This window comes from Haemorhous mexicanus, chromosome 8 (assembly GCF_027477595.1).
Source record: "Haemorhous mexicanus isolate bHaeMex1 chromosome 8, bHaeMex1.pri, whole genome shotgun sequence".
NCBI classification, from domain to species: Eukaryota; Metazoa; Chordata; class Aves; order Passeriformes; family Fringillidae; genus Haemorhous; species Haemorhous mexicanus.
The window spans coordinates 21,749,841-21,777,411 of record NC_082348.1 but is presented as its reverse complement, the minus strand read 5'-3'; the positions used below and the strand labels follow the sequence as shown (position 1 = coordinate 21,777,411).

The window sequence follows — 27,571 nt, the reverse complement described above, 5'->3', positions numbered from 1 at the left end:
AAAATACATTTCAACAAATAAGTGGACTTCGTAAAATCTCTGTTTCGTGACCTTCAGGTCCTTTTTGAGTCTGTTGCCTTGGCCCAATGCTGACATATTGAAATTTATAGTCCAAGGTTTTAAGACCTAGTTTGTCTGCATTTTTTTGCCTTTTTTCCCCCCTAACAAACACAAACATCAAAATAAGGTGCTTTCAAAGAAAAGTGCCATAGCATATCGTAAACTCATTAGGTCCAGACGTCTAGCCATCTCAATGGTTTTATTATACCACGGTTCTTCCTGTTTTAAAAGAATTATAGGTATCTTCTCGACAATGGATGGGAAGCAATGCAACACCTTTTCCTGGCGGTGCATGCTTTTGCTTTCTTTTTTTCTTTTTTTCTTTTTTTTTTTATTCACAGAGGTAAAAAACATTAAACACCAGGTCTCTCAGCTCTCCCCTTAATCTTGAATTAACCGAACTGCTCGTAAATATTTACGGGTCCTTCATTTTAATGGTTGCTCTTTAAACAAAGCATTTTTTACAATGAACTTCATCTCAATTATCTTGATAAAGTCATGTGTGTTTATAAATGCAGAAGGCATGAGGCGCGTTGCTAAATGAGCCCTCGCCAACAAAGCCGAACGTTTGGCAGCAGCCGCGTCCCCCCCAGAGCTTCCAGCCTCCCACTTACAGAAAGCGGAGGTTAAAAGCGACCCAGTAGGGAAAAAAAACAGGAATAAACCCCATGTTCAACCGAATAGGCATCATTGTGTTTCCTTGGCTCCTGAGGACTGGTGTGGAAGTATTTCCTGGCCGACCCCAAGGGATCGCTGGTGTTTGTAAGAGCGCTGGTACCTGAGGCCCGGGCACGGCGCGGCGGGCGCACCTACCCGGCCCCTCCGCGCTGACCTGCGGCGGCAGATGTGGCTCAGGGAGGCGGGGGAAGGTGCCGGAGGTGCTGCAGGCCGGCAGCTCGGCCGGCCTTTCCCGCCGCCCCGGCCCGGCCCGGCCGCGCTGGGCCCGCGGGAGCTGCGCGGGGCTGCGCGGCGGGGCCGGCGGCGCGGGGCGCATCGCGAGGGGCGCACAGATTTCTGCTCTCACCGCAGCGCTGTCGTTCGGTCACGGCAGACTTTATTGTGTAATAAGTGACAACAATTACAACAGGTCCGTGGCTGGAGACACGGAGCGGTTAATGAATACAACAGGCACCGCGGGCAGGGACGGCAGCTACCGGGGCACCGGCAGGCGCTAGGCCTATGGCGAGCGGCTCCGAGGGCGAGACAACCTCCTAACAGTGCACTAAAGGGGGGGGAAGTAGCTCGTGGCCTCTCTGTGGCATCTATTGCGAAGGATTCAGACCTAGAAAGCAGAAGTTTGGGGAAAGATTTCTTCTTAGTAGGTCGTGGACAGCACAGCAACCCCCACTGATTTAAGCGGCTGTAATTTAATATGTATTTTATTACCGTAATTATAATTAATTTCCTTACCTTTATTTTGGCAAAATAACTATCTAGTCTACATCACTTTTAAGAAACATGTCAAACATTTAACATCAGATAGAGTTCCCAAAGCTAACGTGCACTCACAATATTGTCATCTAAATGGTCTGGGAAGGAGGAGGGGAGTATCAAGAGACTGAAAAACACGTTGTCGAGCAAGACAAAATTTCCGGAAATACCTGACACAGACCACGTTTCACTTCTACCAAAGGAAAAAAAAAAAAAAAAAACAAAAGAAAAGAAAAAGAAAAAAGAAAAAAAAATCACGATTGATTTAAAATCCCTGGGGTGGAGTGGCGCAGGAGGAGGAGGAATGTATGGGGGGGCTAAGGGTGCAGAGAAAGAATAAAACCAAACTAAAAAAAAAAAAAAAAAAAAAAAAAAAAAAAAAGACAAACCAAACCCCAAAAAAACCCCCACACAACCAAACAAAAACAAGCAGCCACAACCCAAAAAAAAAAAAAACCTCAACAACCAAAACCCCACAGTGCCCCGATAAAAATCCAAACTCAAAACTAAATCAATAGTCTCCAACTACGTTTCCACCCCAGCGTTAGTCTCCTTTATTGCCTTTCTCCTTGTTCATCTTTTTCATTTTCATTCTTCTGTTCTGAAACCAGATTTTGACCTGTCTCTCTGTGAGGTTTAAAATCCTAGCTACTTCGTAACGGCGGTCTCGGGTGAGGTACATGTTAAACAGAAATTCCTTTTCCAGTTCCAGAGTTTGATACTTTGTGTAGGGACAACGCTTTTTCCTCGTTGAACGAGCGTGGATCCAGTTTGCTGCAGGGTTATCTGGAAGAAGGGAGGTATATAGGGAACGGGGAGGGGGGGGAGAGAAAGGTCGTTAAATTAATTTAACGAAGGATGGACTGTTTTCACAACTTTGGAGGAATTATCATAAAAGCCTTAATGCCCCAGTCTGTTTACTGTACAAATGATGTCTTGATGGTAGGTGGTTATGTGGAGTCTTTTATGGGTGCTTGTTGCTGCTTGCGCTGGGGTAGGCGTCTAGACGTTTTTATAGGTTAGTAAAACTATCAGTTTTGCACATTCGAGCCTTACAGGTTTCGGCAATAAATCAAAGGGGCAATTTCTTTCTTTCTTTCTCTCTCTCTCGCTTTCTTCCTTCCTTCCTTCCTTGCTTGCTTCCTTTCTTACTTTCCTTCCTTCCTTCTCTCCTCCTCTCTTTTTTTCTTTCTTTCTTTTTCTCCCTCTCTCTCTCTCTGCCGCTATTCCTCTCTATCTCCCCCACTCCCCATTTTGTTTTGAATGTCTTTTTCTTTTATTTTCTTTTTCTTGCCTGTCTTTCTTTCTTCCTTTTTTTTTTTTTTTTTGGGGGGGGGGCAGGGGATTTTTTTTTGTTTTTTTTACTTACTTGGGTCAAGTTGCTGCTGCTTCTCCTCTTTCAGATCGCTGCTCGGGCTGGGGTTGTGGCTGCAGGCGGCGGGGTCCTTGGAGCTGCCGGCAGGCGCTTTCTCCCGGGACTCCTGGAGGAAGGAGCTGCACGTGTACTCGGGCACACCGATCCCCTGGGACTCCCGAGACGAGGAGCATTCAGTCCTTTTGGAGGAGGAGGAAGAGGAGGAGGAAGACGAGGAGGTGGCTGCTCCCGTCTCCGGCTTTATCCCATAGTGGCGCCCGTTGGAGGAGCCGGAGCTGGACGCGGAGCCGCCGCTGCTGCTGCCTCCGCTGCCGCTGCCGCCGCCGCCGCCGCCCGGGAAGCCCGGGAAGGGCTCGATCCAGGAGCGCACGTAGCGGCCAGCGTCGGCTGCCCCTAAGTGGGGCTGGTGCATGTAGGGGTGGTAGATCCCGGTCATTGCCGCAGACGGCTGATGGTGAACCGTGGACCAGGAGGTGGAAAACACGGTGGATTTTGGTGCAAAGCTACAAGAGGAAAAATCTGAACTCTCTGCAACACCTGATGGCCTGGAGGTCGCACTGTGACCTCCCTGGACGAATCTACTCCCATAAACTTCTTCGCTTTCATGGCCTATGAGAGAATCGACATAATAGTTACTTATGGTGCCACTAGACGACATTTTAGGCTCCCCTCTTAGTCATATAAAAGGTTACACTGTTAACTGTATATGATACCCTCCCGGAGAACAATCGTAGTATTTTGCAGACTGCAACCCTCAACCATTGGTTGTGGAGCCCACGTGATCATATTTACCAATACTGCGAGTAAATCAATCCGCTAAACTGGGGCTGCTGTGATTAAAAAAAAAAATCATCATCAACAGCAGCCCCGCACAGCGCGCCGCGCCGCCTGCGCCCCCGCACCGCGCGGGGCCACCCGCCCGCCCTGCCCTGCCCGCCCTGCGTGCCCGCCCTGCGTGCCCGCCTGCCCGCCCGCGCTGCCCGTCCTGCCTGCCCGTCCTGCCCGGCCCTCCCCGCTCTCCTGCCTGCCCTACTTGCCCGCCTGTCTGTCCGCCTGTCTGTTCCCCTGTCCGCCCTGCCGGCCCGGGCGCGGCGGGCGTGGCCGCGCTGGCTGCCCACGGCCGCGGCGGGTGCGGACTATTTCTTCACCTTCGTTGAGCGATTTCTGCCATTCATTTCTTAATCAATGAGAGGCAGGGTGTTTAAATAAATCCAACAGCCTTGGCTTGCTAATCACACTCCAAGCTGCTGAGGGAACCCGCTGGGAAAGGGGGATTCTTGCCTGTAAAAACAAACCATCGCAAGCTGGGACTGTAACGACTTCTCATAAAACAGGAAAATGTTACAGTAAAAGCACATTGCGGTACTTCCATATTTCAGAGCATGTGCGGGTATTATTATCCTCTCCCCCCACCCCGGACAGAAAGTTTCCCTGGAAAGGATACACTTCTTTTAAAAAGAGATGCCCATTGTGTTGTTTTAAAACAGGTGGAAGACCTCTGTAATGATTTTATGCCTTTCAATAAAAATTTTATGAGGTGTATTTGATTATAGATTAATGTGTCCCTAATAAAATGGACGGATGGAAACAGCAAAGCCTCTGTCTCCGAGCACGACTGACGTGTGGCTGAACACACGCTCCTCTATCTGCGGAACTTTGGGGCTACACAGCCTTAACACAGCCCCCCTTTAAGGTGGCCAGTGCGGCCCGGGAGGGACGCGGGCAAAGACAGCCCGGAGGAGGCCGCCCGGCCCCGCAGCTGCCAGCGCGGCCGCGGGCAGGGCCGCACGGGCGGACAGGCTCCGGCCCGCGGCGGCGCGGGGCTGTCGCTGACCCCAGCTCGCCGGCAGAGCTGTCTCCTCCGCCCCTAGTTCAGGGGGAGCCACGTTCAATGCCTACGGGAGATTTTTTTTTTTTGCCCCCTTCGCTTTCTTTTGCGTGCCTTCCCTCCCCACCCTTCCCTCCCGGCCTGGTTTTTCTTGCCCGAGCGAAAGGAGGCCCCGTTAGTACTGAAAAGTGGATTACCCATGGTCTTCTGCCCACGCCTGCTTCCCCGGGCGAGGGACGGTGGCTGTGTCGGGATCTGGAGGAAACGCAGAGAGTTAGTGGCGAGCCCGCAGCACAGCCCGCCGGGGGCACGGACAGCAGCGCTGGGAAAACACTTCCTACTCGCGGGCCGTTATGAGGAAGGGACTGAAATTCCTGTTTATTTAATGATTTATTGCTCTCCTAGGTTGTTTTCTTCCTTTTTTGCCTTTTTTTTTTCCTTTTTAATTTTTTTCCTTTTCCCTTTTTTTTTTTTTTTTTTTTTTTGTGTCATTTGACTTCAGCATTTTCTTCTGCCATTTTATAATTTCTATTACATTGTTTTCTAGAAGCAGGGTTTGTGATACGGCAAAGAATGACCCCTCGCTCCAAAGAGATATAAATTGGTAAAGCAGGCAGAATAGAGTGAGCCTCATTTTTACATACGTTAAACTCTTGGTGTGGAGCCAGCTATTTACTTCCCACTGCCGAAACTTCTTTGGTGGTGTAGCGAGTACCTTTAAAGGAAAAGAAAAGGCCGTGCGAATATATGCAATATTTAAGGGGTTGTTTTGTTGGTTTGGGGTTATTGGGGGGAGGGGAGAGGTTTGAGCATCGTTTTGATGTTTGTTTTCGAAAAGGGAAGAAGCACAAAGTACCCAGGTGCTTGCGGCTCTCGCAGTTCCAAAATGATGATGCCTTGGTTTGAGGAATATACAGCCTCTTCCCTCTGAGTAAATGTGCACATGAGGAAGTACTGGATTAAATTAAATATCAGCGACGAAAGAGCAAACAGAATGCCACCAACAGCATTATGAGCAGTATCTGTCACCAAGTCGCACAATATTGGCACTATCTGGAGTTTAATTTCTTGATTTAGAAAGAGCTTAGGGGAGAAATGGGCGTTGATTGTGAGCAAGCTGGTTTCCCAGCGCCAGCAGCAGCCACGCTACTTTTGCAGTACCCGCTTGAAGGTGAAAGTATGCCCAAGTATTTGCACTTCAATTTGAAGTCATGTTCATTTGCAAGCTATTTGCAGTTCTACTGAGTATATCTGCTCACACGGGCATTCGCCCGCTCTCAGCACACGTACCCTTCCTCAGCTTCCAGCGCAGAGCCCTGCTAATACTATTTTTCAGCTATGTACAGAAAGGGTTAAGAGTCGTGAACGTCATTAGCTGGATGTGTGCTACTAAAATGGAATTGCGCGAAATAAAACGATCTCTGAGCAAACAGAAACGGTGCAGGGTGACAAAAGTGGGTCTGAAGAGGCTGGTGTACTTTTGTAAGCACGCCTGGAAGGGTTTCTGCTCAAAAAAAGCCAACCTCGCCAGATGCTGGGAATGTTTTGAGGGAATATTTTTTTCCATCCACGGTCTTCTAAAAGCTGTTGAGCCGACCGAAAACCGAGCTCCTTAACATTTACTTATGCCCAGCTTTACATTTATTATGGAGGGGTTTTGTTGGTTTTTCCTTCTTTTTTTTTTAGTGAGCAAACACACGAAATCAAAGTCTGCACATTGTAAGCACGCAGGCAGTGATATTTTTTAAATCAATGTATGAACATCAAATAAAATGACACACATATTCCTGACAGCTTGTAGTAGAAAGATATTTTTATCACTTACCATTTACGAGTTGTACGAGTTGATTGGATGAGGATGTCCAGTTAAGTCATAATATTTTACAACTTTTTTTTATCCGTCCTCTTTTTTTTCTTTTTTTTTTTGTTTGTTTGGTTTGGGTTTTTGTTTGTGTTTTTTGTTTTTTGCTTTTTTTTTTTTTTTTTGGCATTCACTTAGTCAGACTGCGAACATCACACAACATTTTATCAAGTAATCAGTTGTTTACAGACACATTTATAAATTAATTTGGTATACATAATTTCCCGGCCCAGTCTCCACCCCAACCCGTAGGGGAGGGAAAAAAAAAAAAAAAAGAAAGGAAGGAAGGGGGAAAAATGGAGGAAAAGAAAGAATGCCAGGCAGACATACACAAAGGCCAGAAGATGGTAAAAAAGGTACACCAGTCCAAAAAGCTGCTGATAGAGAAAGATCAGGAGACCAACCTGCATCCGTGCTTCAAACATTTGTAGAAAACCAAAGGAACCGCAGTAGTTTACAGAGTTTATTGCATTATACATGCAAACAGAACATGCACAAGAAGGACAATTTGCTGCTGAACGACTACTATTCCACATATGCACCACAAGGAAATGTCTACAATGAAGAAGAAGGAAATATTCCATTTTACGAAGGACAATCTCTAAGTTCATTTGTGAGGATAGTTACATTATAATGTGCTTCTCTTTCCCCCCGCCCCCACAGTTTTCCCCCAGTCTTTTTCTGAAAGTATTGAATGTACTCAAAATGTTATGGCCCGTGTAACAGCCCCACATAAATACCATTTTGTTAGTAAAAACATGAAAAAGTCACATTGCTTGGATGTTCGACAGTTCCAATAAGTTAAGACCAAATGATAATATTCAATAATAGTTACCCTGCATTACGATGAGAACAAAAATAAATTACACGTGCTAGGTTTTATATATACTCATCATAGTAATACATATTCACTTGCAGCGCTAAAAGAAGGACGAAGAGTCACATTCTATCAGAAAACAAAACAAAACAAACCAAAACTGGAAAATGCCGGGTTTTGCCAGAGTCTCTCCTGCCTTTATCAAGTGGTGGTGCTGTGCCCATTCCTCACTGGTGCCCCCCCCCGGGGTTAGGGTTTAAGAGAAGGTCAGATTAGCGGTCAGTTCCCGGATTCGGTTCTCCCTGCTCATCTTCTTGAGCTTCATTCTGCGGTTTTGAAACCAAATCTTGACCTGCCTGTCAGTGAGGTTTACGCTCTTACTGATCTCTAGACGGCGCTCTCGAGTGAGATACATATTGAATAAGAACTCTTTCTCTAATTCCAGTGTTTGGTGTTTAGTATAAGGACACCTCTTCTTTCTGCCACTCTTTGCAGTTAACCAATTGCTTGTTGGAGTATCAGACTTGATTTCCTCTATCAAAATCAAAGAAGAAGAAAAAAAAAAATCAAAAATACCTCAGACTGTTAGAGTGTACCCTTGGCCATGACCCCTCCTCTGCAGTGTCTGGCAGATATGGTGGATGTGGGCATTAAACACCGCCCGGCTGAGGTGTGGGCTCAGGCAGGGGACCTGCTGCCAGGCTGGGCTCGCCTGTCCCCAGCCCGGCACCCTGCCCTGCGGCCACCCCGCTCTCCTGCGCCTGCCAGTAAGGGTCTCTCAAGTTTTCGGCCGGCGTTTAACATTTCAACAATATTTAACCTGCCGTCCGCCCCATGGACACATCTTAACGGGTCTAGCCTCGCCATGGCCGACACGGGCTCCCAGGACAATTGCCACGGAAATATTCCTATTACAAAATAGTCTCGCACTGTATTCTGAAGCAGCATCCCCACACACATCAGCTGAATCACACAAGCACACCTATAAACAGATACAGACATTTCCCAGACAAAATGATATACAAGAAATTACTACCCCCTGTCTTGGAATTTTTTTTTTTCATTTTCCTTTTGGGTTTTCTTTTCCCCACCAGAAAGAAATCTCCCCCACCATGAAGCTAGACCTGTACTACTAAACATAATTGAGATAAAGAAATTCTCAATGCACACAGAGGGTAAAAATTGACCTAGAGGTTGCAAAGTACATTTTGATAGCAGAAAATTTCTCCTTTTGGGATTCTTCGATACACGCCGTTCAAAAGAAAGGCGTTAGTGCACTTTAAAAGAGAAAATAAAATCAGAGTGCCACCACTTTTAGGTTTTAAAAGCATTTCAAAATACTGGTGCACTTTTGGAGACCAACCCAAGGTTATCTAAAGCACCACATTGAAATATTCCACCCTTGGACCAGGCAGATAGCGGGCTGCTGCTTTCATTGTGCATTTCTTTCCAACTTTACCCAGTCCGGTAGCACCTATTCCTCACCTATTTTAAGAGGATCGTAATTAACTTTAAATGCAATCAAACCGCAGTAAGGCTCAGTGGAAAAAAAAAAAAAAAAAAAAAGGAGAAATACTACGAGAGAAAAGTTGAGCTGCTCGTATTTTACAACCTCCAGACCCGCTTTTTTTAGAGGTATGGGGCTGCTTTTGGCTGCTGCAGCGCATTACGGAGCACACGGCTATATTCCCCGCATCACAGAGGCTGTCTGCGTGCACGGGAGAGGCAGATCTCTACGGAAAATCTTTGGACCGTTTTGTGTAGCATTTTTGCCTGCCAAAATCTTCAGAGAGACAGCACCTGCAGCCCGATACTCCTTAGCATTAAATGTGATGGCTGTGATGCTCGTTAGTATATTCGAGCGTGCTTTATGGTGCTGGCGTGTTGGAGTTACACCACGGCACGGCTTAAACTCGGTAATACAGACCTTTACTCTCCTTCTCCTGGACTTCTGGGCTGGACACGGAGCCTTCGGGCAGACAGCTCCGCTCCTCTTGCAACGTGGACTTGGGCTCGGGACTTTCCACTTGAGAGACTTTAGCGGTGCTGTCTTGGTTGTTCGGGTTTTCATTCATTTTCTTTTCCAGCTGAAGTTGAGCAGATATCTGCGGTTTGGAGCTGCCGCGAGGGTTTAACTGTAACATTACAGTTGAACTCGTTTCAGGGCTATTATTGTACTCTTGGGTTTTCCCAGTGGCGTAGGTCTGGCTCAGTCTAAAATATCCTGGGACAGGAACCTCGGGGTTCTCAATGGGGCATGATTCAGACACCAGCCTCTGGTAGGAAGGGACGTCTGCAGAAATGAGTTTGGATCTCTTATCGGAATACATGCAGCAATTGCTTTCTTCTTTAATATTTGTAGTGAAGGAACAAGTGGGGACCTGCTGTGTAACAGGTTGCTCTATTCGACAAGATCTGTTCGGGTCTGTCCAAGTGTCTACTTGAGGTATATAAGGATGTACATTCATACCCATATTTTGGTGATTAACTTCTCTCTTAGCCAGAGACGGAAGGAGTCCACAGGTTTGCATCCCATACGTCCCAATGTCTGTGCTAGGTGGCATATACATGCTGGCGCTGTTGGAGTAGAAACTGTCACTCCTGCACGCACTGATGAGAGAATCTACTAAAAAAGTATTAGCGGCAGGAGAGCTGTTGGGAAAGGACATTTTGGGGCGGAATTTGAGGAAGAGAGATTGTGTCCTTTGTAGGCTGACATCTCTAGGAAAACATTCCCGTGTAATTGCGGATGCCTCCGCGCGACCACATGACAGGCGGGCCAATGGCAGCGCCCGCCGCCCCGCGCGCCGCCGCCCCGCCGCTGACGCGCCCCGCCGCGCCGCCCCGCCGCGCCCCGCCGCGGTCAACAGCGCCCCCTGCGCCGCCGCGCCGGCACCGCACCGCGCCCCCGCGCCGCGCCGCGCCCGCCGCCCGCGCTGCGGCACCGGCCCGGCCCGCGCCCCCCCGCAACGCCGCGCCGCGCAACCTCCGCGCCCGCCCGCCCGCCCGCGGAACCCCCGGCGCGGAGCGGCGCGGAGCGGCGCGGCCCAAAACCGCGCCTGCCGGCCATGGCTCCTGTAAAAGCCCCGCCGCTGACAAGTGCGGGGACAAAAGGTTGCGGGATTTATTAATGCGTATTAGGGAGAATCAGGGGCGATCAATAAAACCCTCATCTACATTCTCGGGCTACTCGGTAATTTTCTTGCTTCTGAAGCTTTTTCAAGAGTTATACCCTCTGTTGCCGCGCACGGGAAGATATTTTATTAACAAATCAATCGAGACTTTGTAAAGGATAAGATTAATAGTTAAGATTTAGCATAATGGCGTTCGCGTTATGAATTATTGAAAATTATACTATTGATTTTTTTCCTAGCTGCTAACCGAGAAGGTCAATTTTTGTTTTAACACAAATCGTCAAATATTAAAAGGTGGACTTTTGTCATAACTCGAATTTTATAGGGAAGCCACATTCCTAAAATTATTTTACAATGCTCTCTCCCGACCGCCTGGGAAAAAAAAAAAAAAAAAAAAAAGGAAAAAAGAAAAAAGAAAAAAGAAAAAAAAAAAAGTGGGTTTTTCTCTTGCCCTGCAAACCGAAAGCATCAAAAAGGAAAATTCTCGTTCTGTAGTGTTGCTCATCAAAAAAAGTTGCAGAAACTCATATCCTCACTGCAACTCCTTTAACTCCTTTAAGCAACTTTCTCTTTCTTTTTTTGTAAGAATGATGAATGCATCTGTATCATAAAGCAAACAAACAGCAAAGAAAGCAACCAACAGAAGGCAACAGTAACTGTCTACATGGCAGATCAGAGTTTTCCGTCCCAACATTTTAAACGTGTTTTATTGTTTTTCCTCCCACTCCTTAGCCGTATTTGCACCCGCAGCTACTACATTTTAAATGGTGGCGGTAGAAACTGTTTATTACTCTTTATCGTTTTACTTTCCTTTCTCTTTTCTTTTTCTTTTTCTTTTTTTTTTTTTTTTTTTCCAAACTGGGGTATTTCTTATCTGGGACTCATGTGTCAAGGACCCTCATCCACACAAAGTGAACTTGTTGATAATTTTTCTTTGGGATTCATTCGCCTGTTTATTTTGGGCCTTTCTACCGTCAAAACACCCTTTCAGATCCCCAAGAGCAGGCAGCACGTGAAAGGATTTTTAAAAATTTAAATGCGTCTTTCGCACACTTACAAACATGCGTTTTCCACCAGCGTGGGTTTGAATTTTCCTCTGTTTCCTGGCATTTGGATGTTTTTGTACTTTACCGTACACTTTAGACCGCTGGAAACAATAACCCCATTTAAAATTTCGCGGTGGTGGCAATGAGACAGACCTTTTAAAACCTTATCGCAGCTGTTCAAATACAACATCATTGTCAGGTTAAGAGCCAGTGTCTTTTATAGCTGCAGTCTCCAGCTCCTGGGTTGCCGGAGAGTTTAAATATTTCCTTCGTAATATTCGCTGCTCGCAGGCTCTTTCGGCAGCATCCCCTGCGCCTGGCGCAGCCCCTGCCCGCCCCGGGCACGCTTGGCCGGCGCCGCGGGCTGAGCCGAGCGGCGGGCGCTGCGGCGCGGTGGCCACGTAAGATCATGATCAGAGCCATGGCTAAGACTCGCCTGCGCCGGGGAAGAAGCCGCGGCGGAGCCCACGACGCTCCCTCCGAGCGCCGCGTCCCCCCCCTCCTCGCCTTCTAGCAATTTCCTCCTCTTCAACAACAGCCTGGACAACCCACAGAGTTTAAAGAAACAAAATACTATTTTTCTTGACGCAGTTTAAGACTTGACTATTAAATCTAATCAGGAATTTTATGCCCATCAAATCGTTCTTTCATAATCTTTATTTACACTGTAAGAAAAGGGGACCCAGAAATATCCCAGCTGAAAGTATCAGCCCAGAGGTTTGCGGCGGGTTTCGCCCAACAGTAAAGTTAAAACAATAAGCAAATGCTGAGCTGCTTTCCACACCGGCCTCGCTGCTGCTGCTGCTGCTGCTGCTGCTGTTGCTGCTGCTGCTGCTGCTGGAGGAGCTGAATTCTGGGCTCCTGATTAGACATGAGGGCTCTTTGATTTTTTGTAATTGAAAATATTAATTTCATGCATGTCACTACACGGAAACTCAGATGACTGTTGTGATTATAGTAATTTAAATATTGCGTTCAGGACTGGCACACGGCTCCATAAGACCCTTCGCTCACGGTAAATCATGAGGGATTTAAAAACGGGCAGCAATTTTTTATTGAAAATGAACAGTAGAAAGTTTAAGTTTGATGTAAATAGAAGTTGAATAAACATGCGAGAGCCATTGGGGAACTGGGGACTTAGGCTCTGGGCATTTAATGTCACTATTGTTTTAAATCATATTAAAATGGAATAAAGTAATTAACATTAATAAATAAATCAATATTGTGCAATAAATGAGATATACAATCTACATTAATATAAAGGTTTTGCTCTCAGAGCCCCATATTTTTTAGAACGAGGGTGAAAAAATGCCCCGACCAATGGGTCCATGCAGATGTAAATTACTGTTTGTAATAAAGCATAGGTGGACATTACAGTTTTCTCCTCTAGCAAATGTCAGGGCTAAAAACTGGAGGTTACCAGACGTGGCAGCAGGGCTTAATTTTCACTGCCTTATCTCCCTGAACCTTATTACTGGTGATATGATTATGTTTTTGTCTCGGCCGTGCCGAGCATTCTCATAGTTGCAATTTGCTGTGTTTGTGTCCCATTATGTGAGGGGGATGGGAGAGGGGTACGGAAGAAGCCAGATATTTTGCAGATGCCTTCAGTAACAAAGGTATTGCGAGAAATGTCTTATTTTTAAAATAGGCTGGAACCCCGGAAGCTTTTAGTAAATTTCCTTTGATTTACTTGATTTCACCATTTTATTTAGGGTGTCTTTAAACGCCCTGACTGTATATTTTATGCCACCCTGTTAAATTGCAGGGACATTGAAGAATAGTTTTATTTAAGAAAGAAAAAAAAATCGAGTAAGATATTGTGATCTTTCTTCTTTTAATAAAGCAACTGTCACGTTGCCCAGATTTCCCTGTGCCGTATTTTCATAGAATGAATCGGCGTCTGGGCTCAGATTCTCTAGATTTTTTTGACCGAGGTAAGGGGACAGACACGACATACTGATGACATTATGCTTTTTTCCAAATATGAAAGCCTATAAAATAAACAAAATAGCACGCTGATCTTTTCTTCAGAGGTGTTATTTCTGAGCGTAAGGATCGCACACTAGCACTGACCGTACGCTCAGCTTCGCCCTAAACCTCAGCCCTTCTCCTACTGCATATCCATATTTTTGTGCACACAATGGTGCCTGAGTGTGATGAGATTTTAGCGTGTATATTGGTGGCCAGTTCAGCCTTCAGCCTCGGTATTTGTACTGCATATTTATCTTTCGGCGGATTCCTGCCGCATTTATATTTTAATCGGAAAATAAACAAATGCCCTTTTCGTTGTATGTAAAGGGCAAGCCCAAAGACATTTGGAAATAGCTCACAATCTTTTCTATCTAGAGAAATTTAACTGAGAAAAGCGTGAAAGGGAAAAATAGAAGAGGTTACAGACTCACACAGAATCATCACATTTACACAATGGTTCCAAAAAAAAAAAAAAAAAAAAAAAAAAGGAAGAAAGCGGCATATCCATGTTCTCTTGTATAGATATAATTTTCCAAAATTACCAGCGCACCCAGGTTCTCATCACCCGTGCACATTCTCTGACTTCGGCCTCACTGTAATTGCGAGGGGTTTAAGCACCTAGTATGAAGTCTGATGGGCTCGGGGTTGGTGCGGGCTCTCGCAAGGAGCCCTCTCATGCCAAGAAAAACAAACACCAAAACTTCGCTAAACATTTCCCCCTAGGAAAATGCACGTCCACCCAGAGACCAGGGCATTTTCCTCCGGGATACGGCTCTGCCTGCAAGGGCTACCTCTGGTGTCAGGGATCCCAAGGATTTTGGATTGTACAATGCCGTTTTATTACCGCCGGAAAGACTATTTCTAGGAAAGTGTTAACAATGAACTTCTAAAAAGGAAAAAAAAAAAAAAAGAAGAAAAAGAAAAAGGAAAAAGAAAAACAAACCACACACCAACAATCCAGCAGACAAAGTGCCAACAAATGCGTTCACGAGAGACTGGGCTTCAAAAAATGCGGAATATGGCTAAGCCAACATGAAATAGATTTCGATGAATTCTGCAAATGAGCAGAAAGCAGCGAAATCCTTTCTTTCCTCAGGTTCTGGCCAGAAGTGCACACTGGAAGGAAAAAAAACCATAAAACAAAACAAAACAAAATCTCAGAAAGACAGAACATGCTCGGTTGCTGGAGAACGTCCAAGAAATTCATAAGAATGACTTTAATTCTGTAAGCTCTACTTTCATTTTAATAGATCTCCATAGCACTTTTAAAGAGAGGGACTTCATTCAACAATGTCTTGGAAAGGTGATGTTAGGATGTTAAAAATATCTTTTCTCTTTAGCCTCTCTGCCTTTCTTTTAAAAATAAGCACACTCAGGAGCTAATGTTAATCTCGCCTTTAAATAAAATACGTTTCTAACATTATATTTTCTGTACCTAGAGGTTTATCTAAGAAAATCCTCGAGTAAGAATCAAAAATAAATTGTGGAAATGCATGTTTTTTATATTACTTTTTTTCCACCCGCGTTAAGGCTGTCCTTAAAGGAGTAGATAGATTTTCGTTCTAGGGAACGAATTCTGAATATCTTTGGGGTTTGATTTTTTTCCTTTCCTAAAATTATGGGATTTTTTTTAAAGCTCGGATGCATTATAAAAGATTACGACCAAAAAAAAAAAATTCTTTTAAAGTGGCATATTTCTCCAGCACGTCACGGTTATGGGTTATTTGTTTAATAAATCTTTTTGATGCTTTATTTTCTCATTTGGAAGGCCCTGAAATCTTATCGTTACTTATATATTAGATATTTTATTAGCAGTGGAATTATTATTAGGGGGGAAAGAGACCGGAGCAGCAGAGGCTGCGGCATTGCAGCGCCTGGGCGCGCCCTCCTGTGGCCGCTGCCCGCCAGACACCGGGAATTTTCTCCTCTCCAGGTCTTTCTCCTCCGCTCAATTCGCTCCCAGTCATGGGCTTCTTCCTTTCCTTTTTCATAGAAACTTAACACCGCTATCATTGAGCATTTAAGCAAGATTAGTGCTGGGGTGTTTCGGTTTCCGCGGCCCGCTTTTGCGGTGTCTTGGCATTTTGAAGGCGTATTAATAGGCTGAGATAGACTGTCAAAGCACTGCAGGGAACAGAAAACCAAACGGCTCCTTCTCGCCCTGTGGATTAAGGATCGGGAGACACGCGAGAATTTGGCTATAAGGTCAGGCAAAATGCCGTGAGGAATTCCCCGCGATTTCGCGCATTTCTAATTAATGGGCTTTGTGGGGAGACCGCAGAGAAATATAGTCTTTGTGCCTAAATTACGAGACATTTCCTACTATTTTTGTTCTAAGCAAACCCCTCTTTTTCTCATGAGCTTAAAAAAAAAAGGAAAAAAAGAAAAAAAAAAGAACAAATTAATTTTTTGGGGGGTCGAATTCCCAGGGCGCAGAAGAGAAAGAGAGGGAAGTGAGGAGCCCCCTGTGCTCCAGCTGGCAGGGACTGGAGCAGGGCACGCTCACTGCACGACGCCGAGAGCTCACCTCGACCCAGCCGGGATTTTCTTTGCGTTATGATGCATTTGCTAATATGGCCAGCTATGCGGTAAAAAAGTGTGTGTGTGGCTGTGCGTGTGTGTGAGAGAGAGCGAGGGAGGGAGGGAGAGAGAGTGAGACAGAGAGTGGGTGGTGGTTGAAAATAACAGAGGAACCTTAAGGCGCCTAATTATTCAGAAAGGTTAAAGGTGATGACCTTGACATTTTGGAAGTTCAAAGGCATACACTTATGTTTTTCTTGCTAAAGTGTTTCAAAATTTTTTTTTTTTAGTCATGTCTCCCTCCTCTTCTATTTCTCTATTTTTTGAATTCTCCGGTTTTTCCTGACTTGGTTGGCACTTTTTCCTTCCCTGCCTGCGAGAGTAGCGAGAGCCACCTCGTCCCATTCAAAAAAGCCAAATTCTTTTCTCACTCGTCGCCTTTATTGCACATTGCGGAAATCTCTTTTTCGCCCACCAGAAGGTGTATAATATAACCCAATTAAGCTGTTTAGAACCTCGGGTTTTATGGTGTTGTCTAGACAGTTCAAGGTTTTGTAAACAGCCCAGCCAGGTCACGCAAGATAAAGCGGCGAGGAGCGGAGCGGATCTCCTCCGGGTGCCGGCCCCCGGCGGGGCCCGCCGCGAACGGCAGCGCGCTCAGCTCCGCTCCCGCCAGCGCCGCGCTCCGCTCGCCCTGCCCGGCAAGCACGTTTAGAGAACCACCCCTCTGCTCCCAAGTGTTGGGGGTGGTTTTGTGGTTTTGGTTTAGGGTGGCTTTTTCTTTTTTCTTTTTTTTTTTTTTTCTCTTTTTTTCTTTTTTTTTTTAATTTTCTTTTTCTTTTTTTTTTTTTTTTTTTTTTTCCTTCCCCAACTAGTGCCAATTGTTTATAGCTCCCTCTTGTCTGACTCGCTTGGAGCCCTCAGTCTTTCTGCCTTGCACTTCACTAACAAGTAAACAGTCATTGGCGTTGGGGATTCTGAGCTTATTCGGAGCCTGACCAGTTAAACGAAAAGCCTTTTTCGTTGTTTATAGCAATGGTAGCACCATCAGAAGTGATGGTCTGCAGACAGCCATGTTGGCTCGGTCTCACAGCGAACGGGGAAGGTACGCATACCTACAAAGGAGAGTTAGGCATCTGAACTATTACTTAATTAAAATGCTTTTTAAAAAAACCGGGTAGGCTTCCTCACATTATTATTTAACTGAACTTGGCTCTAGCCCGGAAAACGCTAGGATCCTTCGGAGATGGAAATCCATACAGTGCACGGAAGTTATAACCTTAACTTTACTAGAAACCATTTATTCACATGAAAAAGACAGTGGCCCATGCTTTTGGATGACAATAGAAACATATATATATATATTTTATATATAGCGAGCGTACATTTACCATCTCTTAAATAAACCGCATTCACTTAAAGGGAGGAAAGTGTTATCCTAGCTCAAAAGCAACAACAGAGCCCCCCCCGAACTCAATGAATTGTAAGCAACAACTACCAGACACACTGCAGGTCCATTGCTGGCACTGTGGGAGAGGGAAAAAAAAGCACCTTTGGCGAAAAACACTCGAGAGTGGACAGTTGGATTTACCCTAGTTTCCCCTTATCAGGAATCTGCTCCGCCAAGCCCCGAAATCTCCAGTGGCCATTCAGTGTGGGGAGTTGCACATGAAAATGAAACTTTGAGTTCCGCAGGGTGGATGTGTCAAGTAAACAAATTAACTTTTGCATTCAGATGGTAGGTCAGAGAGACCGATGTATTCTTTGTTTTTCTTCTTTCTTCCTGTTCTCTTGCTTTTTTTAACATATTTTTCTCTTTTTTTTCTTTTTCCTTTTTTCTTGTGGTTTTTTTTTTTTTTTCCTTTTCAAAACAAGGGATTCCCTGTGAAATACTGGAGTCGATCTCTGTTCAGTTTCTTTTCTTTCATCCTTCGATTCTGGAACCAGATTTTAACTTGCCGGTCAGTGAGGTTGAGCATTCTGGACAGCTGCAGTCTCTTCTCTTTGTTTATGTACACGTTGAAGAAAAATTCCCGTTCCAGTTCTCTTATCTGATATTTGGTATAGGGGCACCTTTTTTTCCTTGATCGCTGGGGAATTGCTGAAATTCAAGAGAGAAGAAACTGATTCACGCTGTTGCTACGAACATGCTCAGCTAGGGTTTGATCAGAGACTTTGATAATATCCCATTGCCCGAAAAGCAGCCCTCTAGCACTTCAAAAAATATTCCTGACTCTTATAATCTCCGGGTGACTTAGCAAGAAAAGCTAATATTTCCCAACTTCTCCTTAAAAGAGAGCTCTTCGAGCAATACAGAGAGATATTTAAATGGGCTGGAAAAATTCCAAGTTTCTCAAACTCCTCTCACACACACCCCCGCCCCAAACAAACGAAGATCTTAAGCTCTAAACCGAAGGCAGCTCTGAGCACTACCTGTGAAATCTCTCCGTCTACCCCCGACGAATCAACAATTTAATAACAATTAATATCCTCTTCCAAGAATACCTTAAGCCCACCTAAATTGGTTTCCTATCGTAAACACGCTTTACAACGGTAAAGGAAATCTTATAGGATATATAAAATCCTTTGGATGCTTATAAAATTGCACATAAAATGCGGCTTGACAAAGTGTTGGCCTTGTACTCTTGCCCCCAATTTACTACTGATACCTACCTGAACTGTTGCTCTTCTCTGCAACAGCTTCACCAGAAGGGGAATCGGCGCTGTTTGCTGGTGTCACTTTCTTCTCCTGGCTGGAAGGTGTTTTACTGCAAGTGCTGTTCTGGGCTTTCAAGTCGCCCTTCTCCGCGTCCCCCTCGCTCTCGGAGTGCTGCTGGTACGGGGGTCCGGGGGCTGTCTCGTAAAACTGGTCGAAGCCTTGCGGCAGGATGCCGTTCCTCCCCACCGAGCTGTAGAAGTTGGAGGCGGCGGGAGACGGTCCGTGGTGGCCGCAGACAGGGTCCGTTTTGAACAACATTTCCGTCCTCCTGTTCGCAGGCTGCAGAAAGTCTCTGTGCATCACCTCTTCAGCTGAGTAATAAGGAGCATAACTGCCCCTATACTGCCATTTGCTGCGCTCTAATCCGTATTCCCTGAATGCCACTTCGCGCACAGGTTGAACATGAGGTAAATTAGAAGAATAAGGAAAAGTCATTTGACAGGACGACGATTGAGACAAAAAAGAGGGTTTCGTCGAGAAATCTGAGGGTGAGACGTAATAGGCGCACCCTGGCAGATACATATTGGATGTGCCGTGACTGCAATCGTCAAACTCAGTCATGTCTTCCTTTTTGCGATTGCAAGCAACCAGGAGGCTTCAATGCATTGAACAAGATCCATCTATTGCACAAGAGGGTTTGGACAGGATCAACTAAGAAAAAATCCCCACCGTGTGCTGACGTGCAATTCATCTTGATTGATTCTAGTGGTAATTATGTCACGTGACGCGATGTAGAAATGTCCTTATATCTATATCAGCCCCTCGGAAAGGCTCCTAAGATCTCTCCAAAGAGCCCTCCCAGCACGGGGAGGCGAGCTCGCCGTTTGTACAAATATAGCCGGTTTTAAGTCTCATCCTTTCAGCAGGCGATGTGAGACACACGTAGGTGGTGCGGATCACCTGGGGCCGCGCCGCCCGGGCAGGCGCCTGCCCACCGCCGGAGCCCGGCGCGGAGCCCCACGGCTCGCAGCCCCCCGCCCGCATCTCCGCCCGGCCTCCCGGGCAGCCAGGGGGGAGCACTGCCACCGTCGGGGAAGGCAGCCCCCGGAGAGGGGCTTGGGGGCTCACGGACGGGCACCCCCGGCTCGGAAACGTGATCGCTTCCTCCTTAGAGGGAGCGATACTCTCCGGCCGCCGCTCAAGCAGATGATGAGCGGGTGGGTGATGGTTCACTCAGGAAAGCCAAGTCCCATTCACACATTCGAGCGTACGACCGGATCTGCCCGCCCGGCTCCTGCAATCCACAGTTGGCATCAAAACCGGTCACGAAATTCAAAGCCCGAGTTTCGATCACCTCGTTTTCCCTCGCTTATTAGCCCAAACACTGCGCACTTGTGTCAGGGCGCCAAACTGAAATGAGAAATACGCAAACAGAACATCTCTCAGCAGCCGCATTTACGAAAGGGAGATACTTTCGGGCTCTCTGTAAGGCAGAGGGCTATGGCAGGAAAATAAGTCCACCAAGCACGGTTTCCTTGGGAAGCAGAGCAGCAGACAAAGTGACCTCTGTTCTCCTGCCTCCAACTCCCACCAAAATGTTCATTTTCATTGGAAGGGAAAAGCAAGACTTGGGAGCTGGCGGCAAGCACAGCAGCCGCCAGCCCTGCTCCCGCCCTGCCTTCGAGGGCTCATTTTTGCCAATTTTCCTTTTTCCTTAAAATATTATTTTACACAGACAAGCACAAACAGGGCCGCATAGGTTGAAAAGAGAGGAGACTAACGAATACACGCCAGCAATAGCCCTATACTCGACCAATTCCTCATTCCAGAAACATTTGCCAGCTCTCCATGGGAATGGGTCTTTTCCGCCACTATACCGCCTAGCCAGGCCAGCTCCATCACATGTCTCTCCCCAAACAAACCCGGTATCTGGGCGAGCTCCCCAGGCCGAGCACGGCCGCCTCCGGACACCCCAGCGATGCCCGGGCGGAGGCTTCGGCAGGCCCCGCGTCACCTCCACAAAGGCACCTCCGGCCCCCACGGCCAGCGGAGAGCCCGGCAGGTGGGGAACCGGCCCCACAGAGCGCCGGGCAAGCGGGGACAAGGCCTGTGGGCTCCCCGGCTCCTCGAAGCGGCCGTGCCCGCTGAGGACTCAGCTCGGCTGCTTCAGGAGCCTCCTGCTCGCCCTCGGCTACGCCATGCGGAGAGGCTCCGGGGGCTGCGCCCCGCAGCCTGCCCCCTGCCCCGCCGCCGCCACCGCCACCGGCACTGCCCCTCCTGCATCCCCTGGCTCCCCAGAGCAGTCGAGGGCTACCCAAGGGGCTTCCATGCCGCAGCCCTGCTAGCCCTTTCTAAAAATAAAAAGACCAAAGCCAGGCAGATATTATGGAGCTCATTCTTAACAGCCCCTCACCGCCGCCTCTTTCTTTCCTTTTCTCTTTTCTTTGTACAGTTGGGTTCTTTTTTTTTTGCTTTGGTGCCTCACTCGCCAAACACCTCAAACGCCACACTTCGCTCTCAGCAGATAGACTCTTGCAAGTTGCAATTTATCACTAGAAATCAAAGCACAGAACCACCACTCCCTCCCTTAATCGTCTTCCGAGCCCTCTCGGTTCTGCTGCAACACAAAAAACCAGCCTCCCAAAAATGATGTCTGCGCAGTTAAAATGGCTCCTGTGTCACTAATTACCCTGGACCTTGCAGCAAAGCAGGGCAGGGCTCCGTTCGGATTGTGCAGCCCCCCCCCCCACCAAGGTTTCTGATCTCCTATCTCGTCAAGAGAGATGGTTCTGGAAACCTATGGAGCTTCATTTTCTTTACCGTTCAAACTACTAATTGCGCCATAGCCAGAATCTTTCACCTTCTTTTCGATGCAACAAGCCTAGCATCCATTAAATTTTGGCGCAGGAGCCAACCGGTTTCAACTAATTCAAGTTCAAAGACATGGCGACGATTTGTTAATACGAAAACTCTTTTAGGAAACAGTCCTTTAAGAAACGATCTATTTTGAGAAATGTGAGACCAATATCACAGCAGAGACCCCGCTGGAATAAGGCAGAGCTGGGGGTCCCCGCCTGCCAGAGCCTTTCACCCTGGGGTCGGTACCAGCCCAGTTCTGAACATCACAATAACACCCCCCCACACTCCCCCCTCCTTTTTTTCTTTTCCCTTACGCAGATTAAATAGCATCGAAACATAAATGCACATCATGTACACAATCAGGCGAATACTTTACCGTTAGGCGTCTTGAAACATCTGCAATCGTTGCCTGGAATCACCAAGTATTCAGGTCCAAGAGACATTTCCAAATGCTCTCCGTGGAAATTAAGGCGACTTGCGTAACGTTTGGGCTTAAAAATACACCCGGTCCGGCTGGAGAAGATGCGGTATTTTTGTGCCACCCAAGATAAGACACTAACTTGACCTTAACTTTGTTATGGCGCCCCTAGTATCTGGAGAACGTGAACAGACACTGTCTGGCAGCTCTCGTAAAAACCGACTGGAGAAGAGATTCTGAGTCATTTCATTTATTGCCACTACAGTTCTGCAAGAAAGCTTTTCCTCTCTGCCAAACTTTAATTATTTATGCTCTTTTAGGAAGCACAAAGGCATCCAGAGCCATTCCCAACAAACCAAGTTGCGTTTGCAGCCTTATCAAAAGAGGAGGGATGGAGAGCCTCCTCGAAGGGCTTTATCACGTTTAGGCTGCGGTGGAAATGCAAAGATGTTTATGTTTAAGTAAATAAAGGGATGAACCGTCGCCTGCCTGCTACGGAGGGACGCGGACGTGGGCGCAGCAAGAGGGTGCCCGCCGCTCCATCCCGCCCCGCACACACCCGCAAAGCCGGTACAGGGGGCACCTGAAAAGACGCCCGAAATAATCCAGTGGAAGGGCGTGGAGTACATCCCCCTCACTCGGGTGCATCTCCTGCTCGCCCAGCCGGCGTGTCGCACACGCTTGTGCACACGTGTGCCCAGGGGACAGCCCGGGTGGGTGTGCGCAGGCAGAGCCGCACAGGCAGGGCGCGCCCCGCGGCTGCAGCTCTGCCACGCGTGTGTGCCTCCCCACGCCCGAACCGCTGTCCTCGCCCACTGCTTCCGAGGAAGGGATGAACCCTGGGGTATGGGCACGAGTGAGATCATGCACCATTTTCTACCGCCGATGTGTCTGTGCACAGTATGAGCCCACAAACACTGAGTCTGAGTGTGCACACGCGGTTACACACAACGGGCACTGCTGAAATGAGTGCATCTACAGATACACAAGCACATACAGAGACACATTATACACAGACTTTCTCAACAAACCGCAGTTTAGATCCTACCTCCTCTGCCTTTTCTCTTTCCGTAGGCGATTTAGACTAGGAGCTTCACAATAAGCCATCATCGTGGATCAGATGCGTTTAATAAATAATATATTGCCTTTCTCGTATTTTCATCCGAGGTTCCTCTTCGGATTTCATATCACCCATGCAATAAAGGGACGGGTTGTACTGGGGAGGACTAGGGTGGGGAAGAACAGAGCAATGGATGAATTTCTCATGGACTGTAGCCGTCTGAGTAGTATTCCAGGAGAGGGTAAGAAAAGGGACTTTATCTGGTTTTTGCTCTTCTCCTGGCTTGCATCATTGGGGTTGCTTCTAGTTTTTTTAATTAGGGAATGCCACTGGATGAAGAGACCATCGTTGTCCGCAATGCGTCAACTCCCAGCACAGAGGCTGAACGTATCGAAGATTTGGAAGGACCCAGGAGTGGTTCCTGTGGCTGTGGAAGGCTGGGTGTGCATCCCTTGCCCCCGGGGAGCTGTCACCCGGCGAGGCTTCGTCCCCGCTTTCCTACTGGCAGCCACCCCTCCATGAGAGAGGTAGGGTTTTTTCTGCATTGGGCACTGCGGGCGGTAAGAGTGGCGACAAATGCTTTGGGCTGGTTTTCCTTCTCCCCCCGAAACACCACCCAAGCGTTACCTTTGGGGCTCCCTGCAAAGCTTTCGGGAAAATGGCTACGTCTCTGCCCGCCTAGGAATGCGGGATTTAGCTCCAAATTCATCTGGACTACCGTGCCCTCCCGAGCACGCACAGGAGTGAGTAGGAGCAAAGTTCAAATATGATTCTTTATGAAATAATGAGTTTATTGCCTTTGGGAAGGTTATCGCCCTGTGTAAGTAGGTAGCAGCTTTGTGCCGTTCCTTGCTGTTGTTTAGACTTTTTGTATACACCACGAACAATCATATCTGAGCCTATTTCACACGCCAGAAAAGAAAGCAGCCTCTGCCAGCCTAATTATTGTTACTGTTGGGAGCCGTGGAAACGCTTTTCGTTAAGAAACGAAGACTTAGGTTGAAACTGGAGACAAAAGGCATTTTAATAGGGACCTATAAATCCGTAAGATTTTTCTTTTAGAATTCATATTCTGAGATATCAGACTAAGGGCAATGTGTAGTTTCCTCAGGCCTTGGAGCTCTGGCCAGTCTGGCTGCTCGGCCCAGAAAGCCTCCCATCAAGATGCGGGAAAATCCATCAAATTCTCGTCCCAAAACAGGGATCAAACGGCTAAGACACTGCTACCAGCCCCTCTGGTTGGGTTGTCCTCTGAGGTCTATATCTGGGCAAAACCCCGAACCGGTTCTCCCTTCTCCCTCATACAAATCTATGCAGAAACGGCCATGGGGGCTGACTGGTGGAACAATCAGTGCCACCAAAACCTCCGTGTTGTTCCCGTGCCTGCAGCACCTCGGGGTGAGACGTGGGCCCCAGCCTCCCCTCAGCCGCTCTGAGCCTGGGCCTCTGTCTCGTCACCGCCCGCTGTCCTTCGCCTGTCGGGGCAGGGCTGGGACAAGGCCAAAGTCAGGAGCGCTGCAAGGGCAGGGCCCGGCCCGGCCCCCGGGGGAGGCACCGGCCCCCGACCCCGCGGCCCCCGCGGGACTCCGCGCTGCCCCGGCGGCGGCTGGCACACGGCGAGGGGGAGAGGGGCGCTTTTCCCGGGAGAAGAACCCCTCGGCCGTGCCCGTGGAGCAGCCCAGCCCGCGGCCGGGGACGGCGGGCACACAGGGGCCTCCCGGCCGTGCTGTGCCGTCGGGCGGGCCGCGGGCAGCGGAGCGGGGCCGCCGAGCCGGTTCCGCGCTCAGGTTACGCGCGGCCTTGCGCCGCTGTCACGTGCGCTCTCCGCCGGGCTGCGGTCGGATCTGCGGCTCCGGGGGCTGGCTGGGGGAGGGTGGAAAGGGGAAAAAAAAAAAAAAAAGACTAAAGAAAAAGGTTTATTTGCTAACCACTTTCCCCATCGCTGCTCGAGCAGGTTACTCCAAACCACAAAACAAGCCGGCGCCGCAGGCTCGCCCTGGCGTGCAGGGCAGCAGATGAAGGGAGCAGCCGGGACTCACAGAGCTGACGTCTTTACTAGGCGTTATTCCTTTATTTTGCTGCAAAATGGTGTTTACATACAGATAAAAGAAATCGATCTTAGTTTAGCACCGCTTGATCTCCGGGGAAAGAGAGGGTGGGATGCAGGACAAAATCTATATAAATGGAGAAAGAAAGGTAAAAAGCTGATAATACATGTTTCCGTGCTGGTCCGGCTCGTCTTCTTCATCCTGGCTAAGAACTCAGCGCTGCCTATTTACGGAGGGATCCTACGCATTTCGAGAATTTGGTTTAAATGGTAAAAGGACACACTCTCCGCGATTCACTGGCGCGTACGCTCTACTCTAGGGGTGAACACTCCGGGCACAAGTTCATGCAGGAACGGGTGGACTCTGCTCTAGTACATAGAAAGAGCCTGCTCTCGCATAACTACTCTTTTCTTTTTCATCCTCCGATTCTGAAACCAAATTTTAACTTGCTGATCGCTTAAATTCAGTCTGTTTGATAGTTCTTTCCTCTTCTGTCGGTTAATAAACTCATTGAGGAGAAACTCGTTTTCCAATTCAGCAATTTGTTGTTTTGTGTATGGTTTCCGTTTCTTTCTTGATCTCCCCTGGGTGGGGCACCAAGGCAAACCTACAACAAACACGTCGATAATTTAGTGGATTAAGTCCGGGTATGCAAATATAGAAATATGAAAAAAAAAACCTCACAAAAAAACCCCCACCCCAAACCACCAAAAAAGCGAAAAAACCCCCCAAAACCTGCAAGATATCAGAGCTAAACTAGGTCAGAAAACTGGGCAAAGCACATCTGACAGCACAATTTCTATCTAACCTCCGAGTCAGATTAAGCTATTTTTGCTCCGAAAGAGTTACATGGAGGGTTACAAAGTAATTACAGGCATCTCTTAAAAAGAACGTATGGCTAGGTCGCTTCTAACTAAAGCGAGATATTTAAGGCATACCATCCTGCACTGAAGGTCTGAGGCATGACTGGACTGCTGCGGGCTGAACTGTCAGGTTCAAGTTGACGGGATTCTTGATGTCCTCCTTTAAGCTTGAATTGCAGGAATTCACTTCAAAAAGAGTAGCCGAGCCATGCAAACTTCTCTGCAGGCTCGAGTGGTCATACTTTACGGGCTTTAAGTTGGCTGTGTGAGTAACAGTTGGGTCATTTGCAAAAGATTGCCTCTGCCTGCATCTCTCCTCTTGTTTGGAGCTCGTATCGTGGGCGTAATATTTATTGTTGTCTTCCAGGCACTCCTTGTTGCCGTTGGAGCTGATGTTGATTGGAACGGAGCCGGGGAGGTAAGGCTGCGCCGCGCCGCCGAACGCGTGGCTCTGCGGCTGGGCTGCGCACGAACTTGAGCAAGTCCAGGGGATCGAGCTCCGGGGGTAGGAAATGGTGGGCAGAGCCGCCAATTGACTGCCATTAGCCCGCAAATTAGGAAAATAAAAGGAATCTGGCGATTGCAAATTCAAGAGAGAACCAACGTAGCCAGATCTGTAGAGACTGCGATCACACATTTCCAACAAAGGACTTCAGCTGTTCTTACAGCGGTATTTAGTTACAACAGGGAATAAGCGGAAAGCCTGAAACGATTGGACGAAACTTTGCAGACAGGTTCTTCAAAGCCGGTAATTTCAGCACCGCCTCCAGCGACCGAGCCACAGAGTCCCCCCCTCCCCACCCTTTTTTTTTTTTCTTTCTCTTCACCCCCACTTTTAAAAAGTCTTATGATAACACTTGAAATATGAAAATATCGAGCTCGCAAGGGGGAGGGGAAACCACGGTCTCTGCTTCTATAAAAGTGGCCGGGGTGGGTTGGCAGAGCTGCGGCGCCAGCGGAGAGATGAGCGGAAAACAAACATTTGCCGGGAGGACAGGGCAGCCCTGGGTGCAGCCCCGTGCCAGCCGTGCCCCCCGGCTGGCAGTGCTGGCCGGCTGGCAGCACCCTCCGGGCTAGAACCCAGGTACCCACGGTAAGAGTGAGCACCGAGGACTGGAAGTAACTTGTGATGTCTGTGAGATGTGGACGTTTAGGGCATACGTATGTACTTCTGCCCCTAATTGCATGATATGCATCTGCATATGCGTGCAAATAAAGCCTTAATCGATCGGATATTACCGAGATCGTCATTCTGGCACACTGATGACCAGCATTCTCTCAGGTCCGCACCTCTGCCCTTTTTACCCCTTTTGCCTTTCATCGTCACTTGGAAGCTCTTCTAGGCAAACAACGCTTCTAAAACTCGGAATCTGTTTTGTCTTTGAAATACAATCAAATAAACATCAACAAACAGTGAATAACAACAGCAGCAACACGGAATTACTTGGGCAACCCTCCGAGATTAAATAAATAAATAAACAAATAAATAAAATCGGAAGATTTCAAGAAAGAAAATGCCAGGGTCTGCTCTTCAACAGAGAGGGTGTGAATGCAGCAGCGGGCACGGGGAGAGGAGAGCCAGCCTCATCTCCCAGGTTGTGTCTGAGGAGCTTTTCTC

The 27,571-nt window shown here is 47.7% G+C and overlaps 4 protein-coding genes across 5 annotated transcripts; all 4 read right to left on the bottom strand.

The window, feature by feature from the left end:
• Positions 1-1,092: 1,092 nt before the first annotated feature.
• On the bottom strand, positions 1,093-5,023 carry HOXD9 (homeobox D9). Of its 2 annotated transcripts, XM_059853166.1 has the most exons (4): positions 4,892-5,023; positions 4,015-4,147; positions 2,861-3,475; positions 1,093-2,277 (listed from the first exon to the last, which is right to left on the bottom strand). In XM_059853166.1, the coding sequence occupies exons 3-4, from the start codon at positions 3,300-3,302 to the stop codon at positions 2,036-2,038; spliced, it is 684 nt and encodes a 227-aa protein (XP_059709149.1). In that variant the 5' UTR covers positions 3,303-3,475; positions 4,015-4,147; positions 4,892-5,023; the 3' UTR covers positions 1,093-2,035. The 2 variants fall into 2 exon arrangements, with proteins under 2 accessions (XP_059709149.1, XP_059709148.1); XM_059853165.1 differs by lacking the exons at positions 4,015-4,147; positions 4,892-5,023 and having other exon boundaries at positions 2,861-3,773.
• A 1,981-nt stretch (positions 5,024-7,004) lies between these two features.
• HOXD10 (homeobox D10) lies at positions 7,005-10,081 on the bottom strand. The gene is made up of 2 exons (XM_059853164.1): positions 9,300-10,081; positions 7,005-7,906 (listed from the first exon to the last, which is right to left on the bottom strand). Exons 1-2 carry the CDS (start codon positions 10,039-10,041, stop codon positions 7,629-7,631), a joined length of 1,020 nt encoding a protein of 339 aa, XP_059709147.1. The 5' UTR covers positions 10,042-10,081; the 3' UTR covers positions 7,005-7,628.
• Positions 10,082-17,911: 7,830 nt separating this feature from the next.
• Positions 17,912-19,326, bottom strand: HOXD11 (homeobox D11). Its single transcript, XM_059852337.1, has 2 exons — positions 18,720-19,326; positions 17,912-18,147 (listed from the first exon to the last, which is right to left on the bottom strand). The coding sequence occupies exons 1-2, from the start codon at positions 19,324-19,326 to the stop codon at positions 17,912-17,914; spliced, it is 843 nt and encodes a 280-aa protein (XP_059708320.1).
• A 6,132-nt stretch (positions 19,327-25,458) lies between these two features.
• Positions 25,459-26,590, bottom strand: HOXD12 (homeobox D12). Its single transcript, XM_059852336.1, has 2 exons — positions 26,029-26,590; positions 25,459-25,697 (listed from the first exon to the last, which is right to left on the bottom strand). Exons 1-2 carry the CDS (start codon positions 26,588-26,590, stop codon positions 25,459-25,461), a joined length of 801 nt encoding a protein of 266 aa, XP_059708319.1.
• Positions 26,591-27,571: the final 981 nt, after the last annotated feature.

Bases quoted from the DNA above. Each gene is read 5' to 3' on its own strand.
- HOXD11 (XM_059852337.1), bottom strand. From the start codon at position 19,326: ATGACTGAGTTTGACGATTGCAGTCACGGCACATCCAATATGTATCTG. The intron at 18,148-18,719 runs GTAGGTATCAGT...CTTGAATTTCAG, and splicing joins AGAGAAGAGCAACAGTTCAG to CAATTCCCCAGCGATCAAGG.
- HOXD12 (XM_059852336.1), bottom strand. From the start codon at position 26,590: ATGTGTGATCGCAGTCTCTACAGATCTGGCTACGTTGGTTCTCTCTTG. The intron at 25,698-26,028 runs GTATGCCTTAAA...TGTTTGTTGTAG, and splicing joins CAGACCTTCAGTGCAGGATG to GTTTGCCTTGGTGCCCCACC.
- HOXD9 (XM_059853165.1), bottom strand. From the start codon at position 3,524: ATGTCGTCTAGTGGCACCATAAGTAACTATTATGTCGATTCTCTCATA. The intron at 2,278-2,860 runs GTAAGTAAAAAA...CCCTTCTTCCAG, and splicing joins GCAGCAGCAACTTGACCCAA to ATAACCCTGCAGCAAACTGG.
- HOXD10 (XM_059853164.1), bottom strand. From the start codon at position 10,041: ATGTCCTTTCCCAACAGCTCTCCTGCCGCTAATACTTTTTTAGTAGAT. The intron at 7,907-9,299 runs GTCTGTATTACC...TGATTTTGATAG, and splicing joins CCAGGAGAAGGAGAGTAAAG to AGGAAATCAAGTCTGATACT.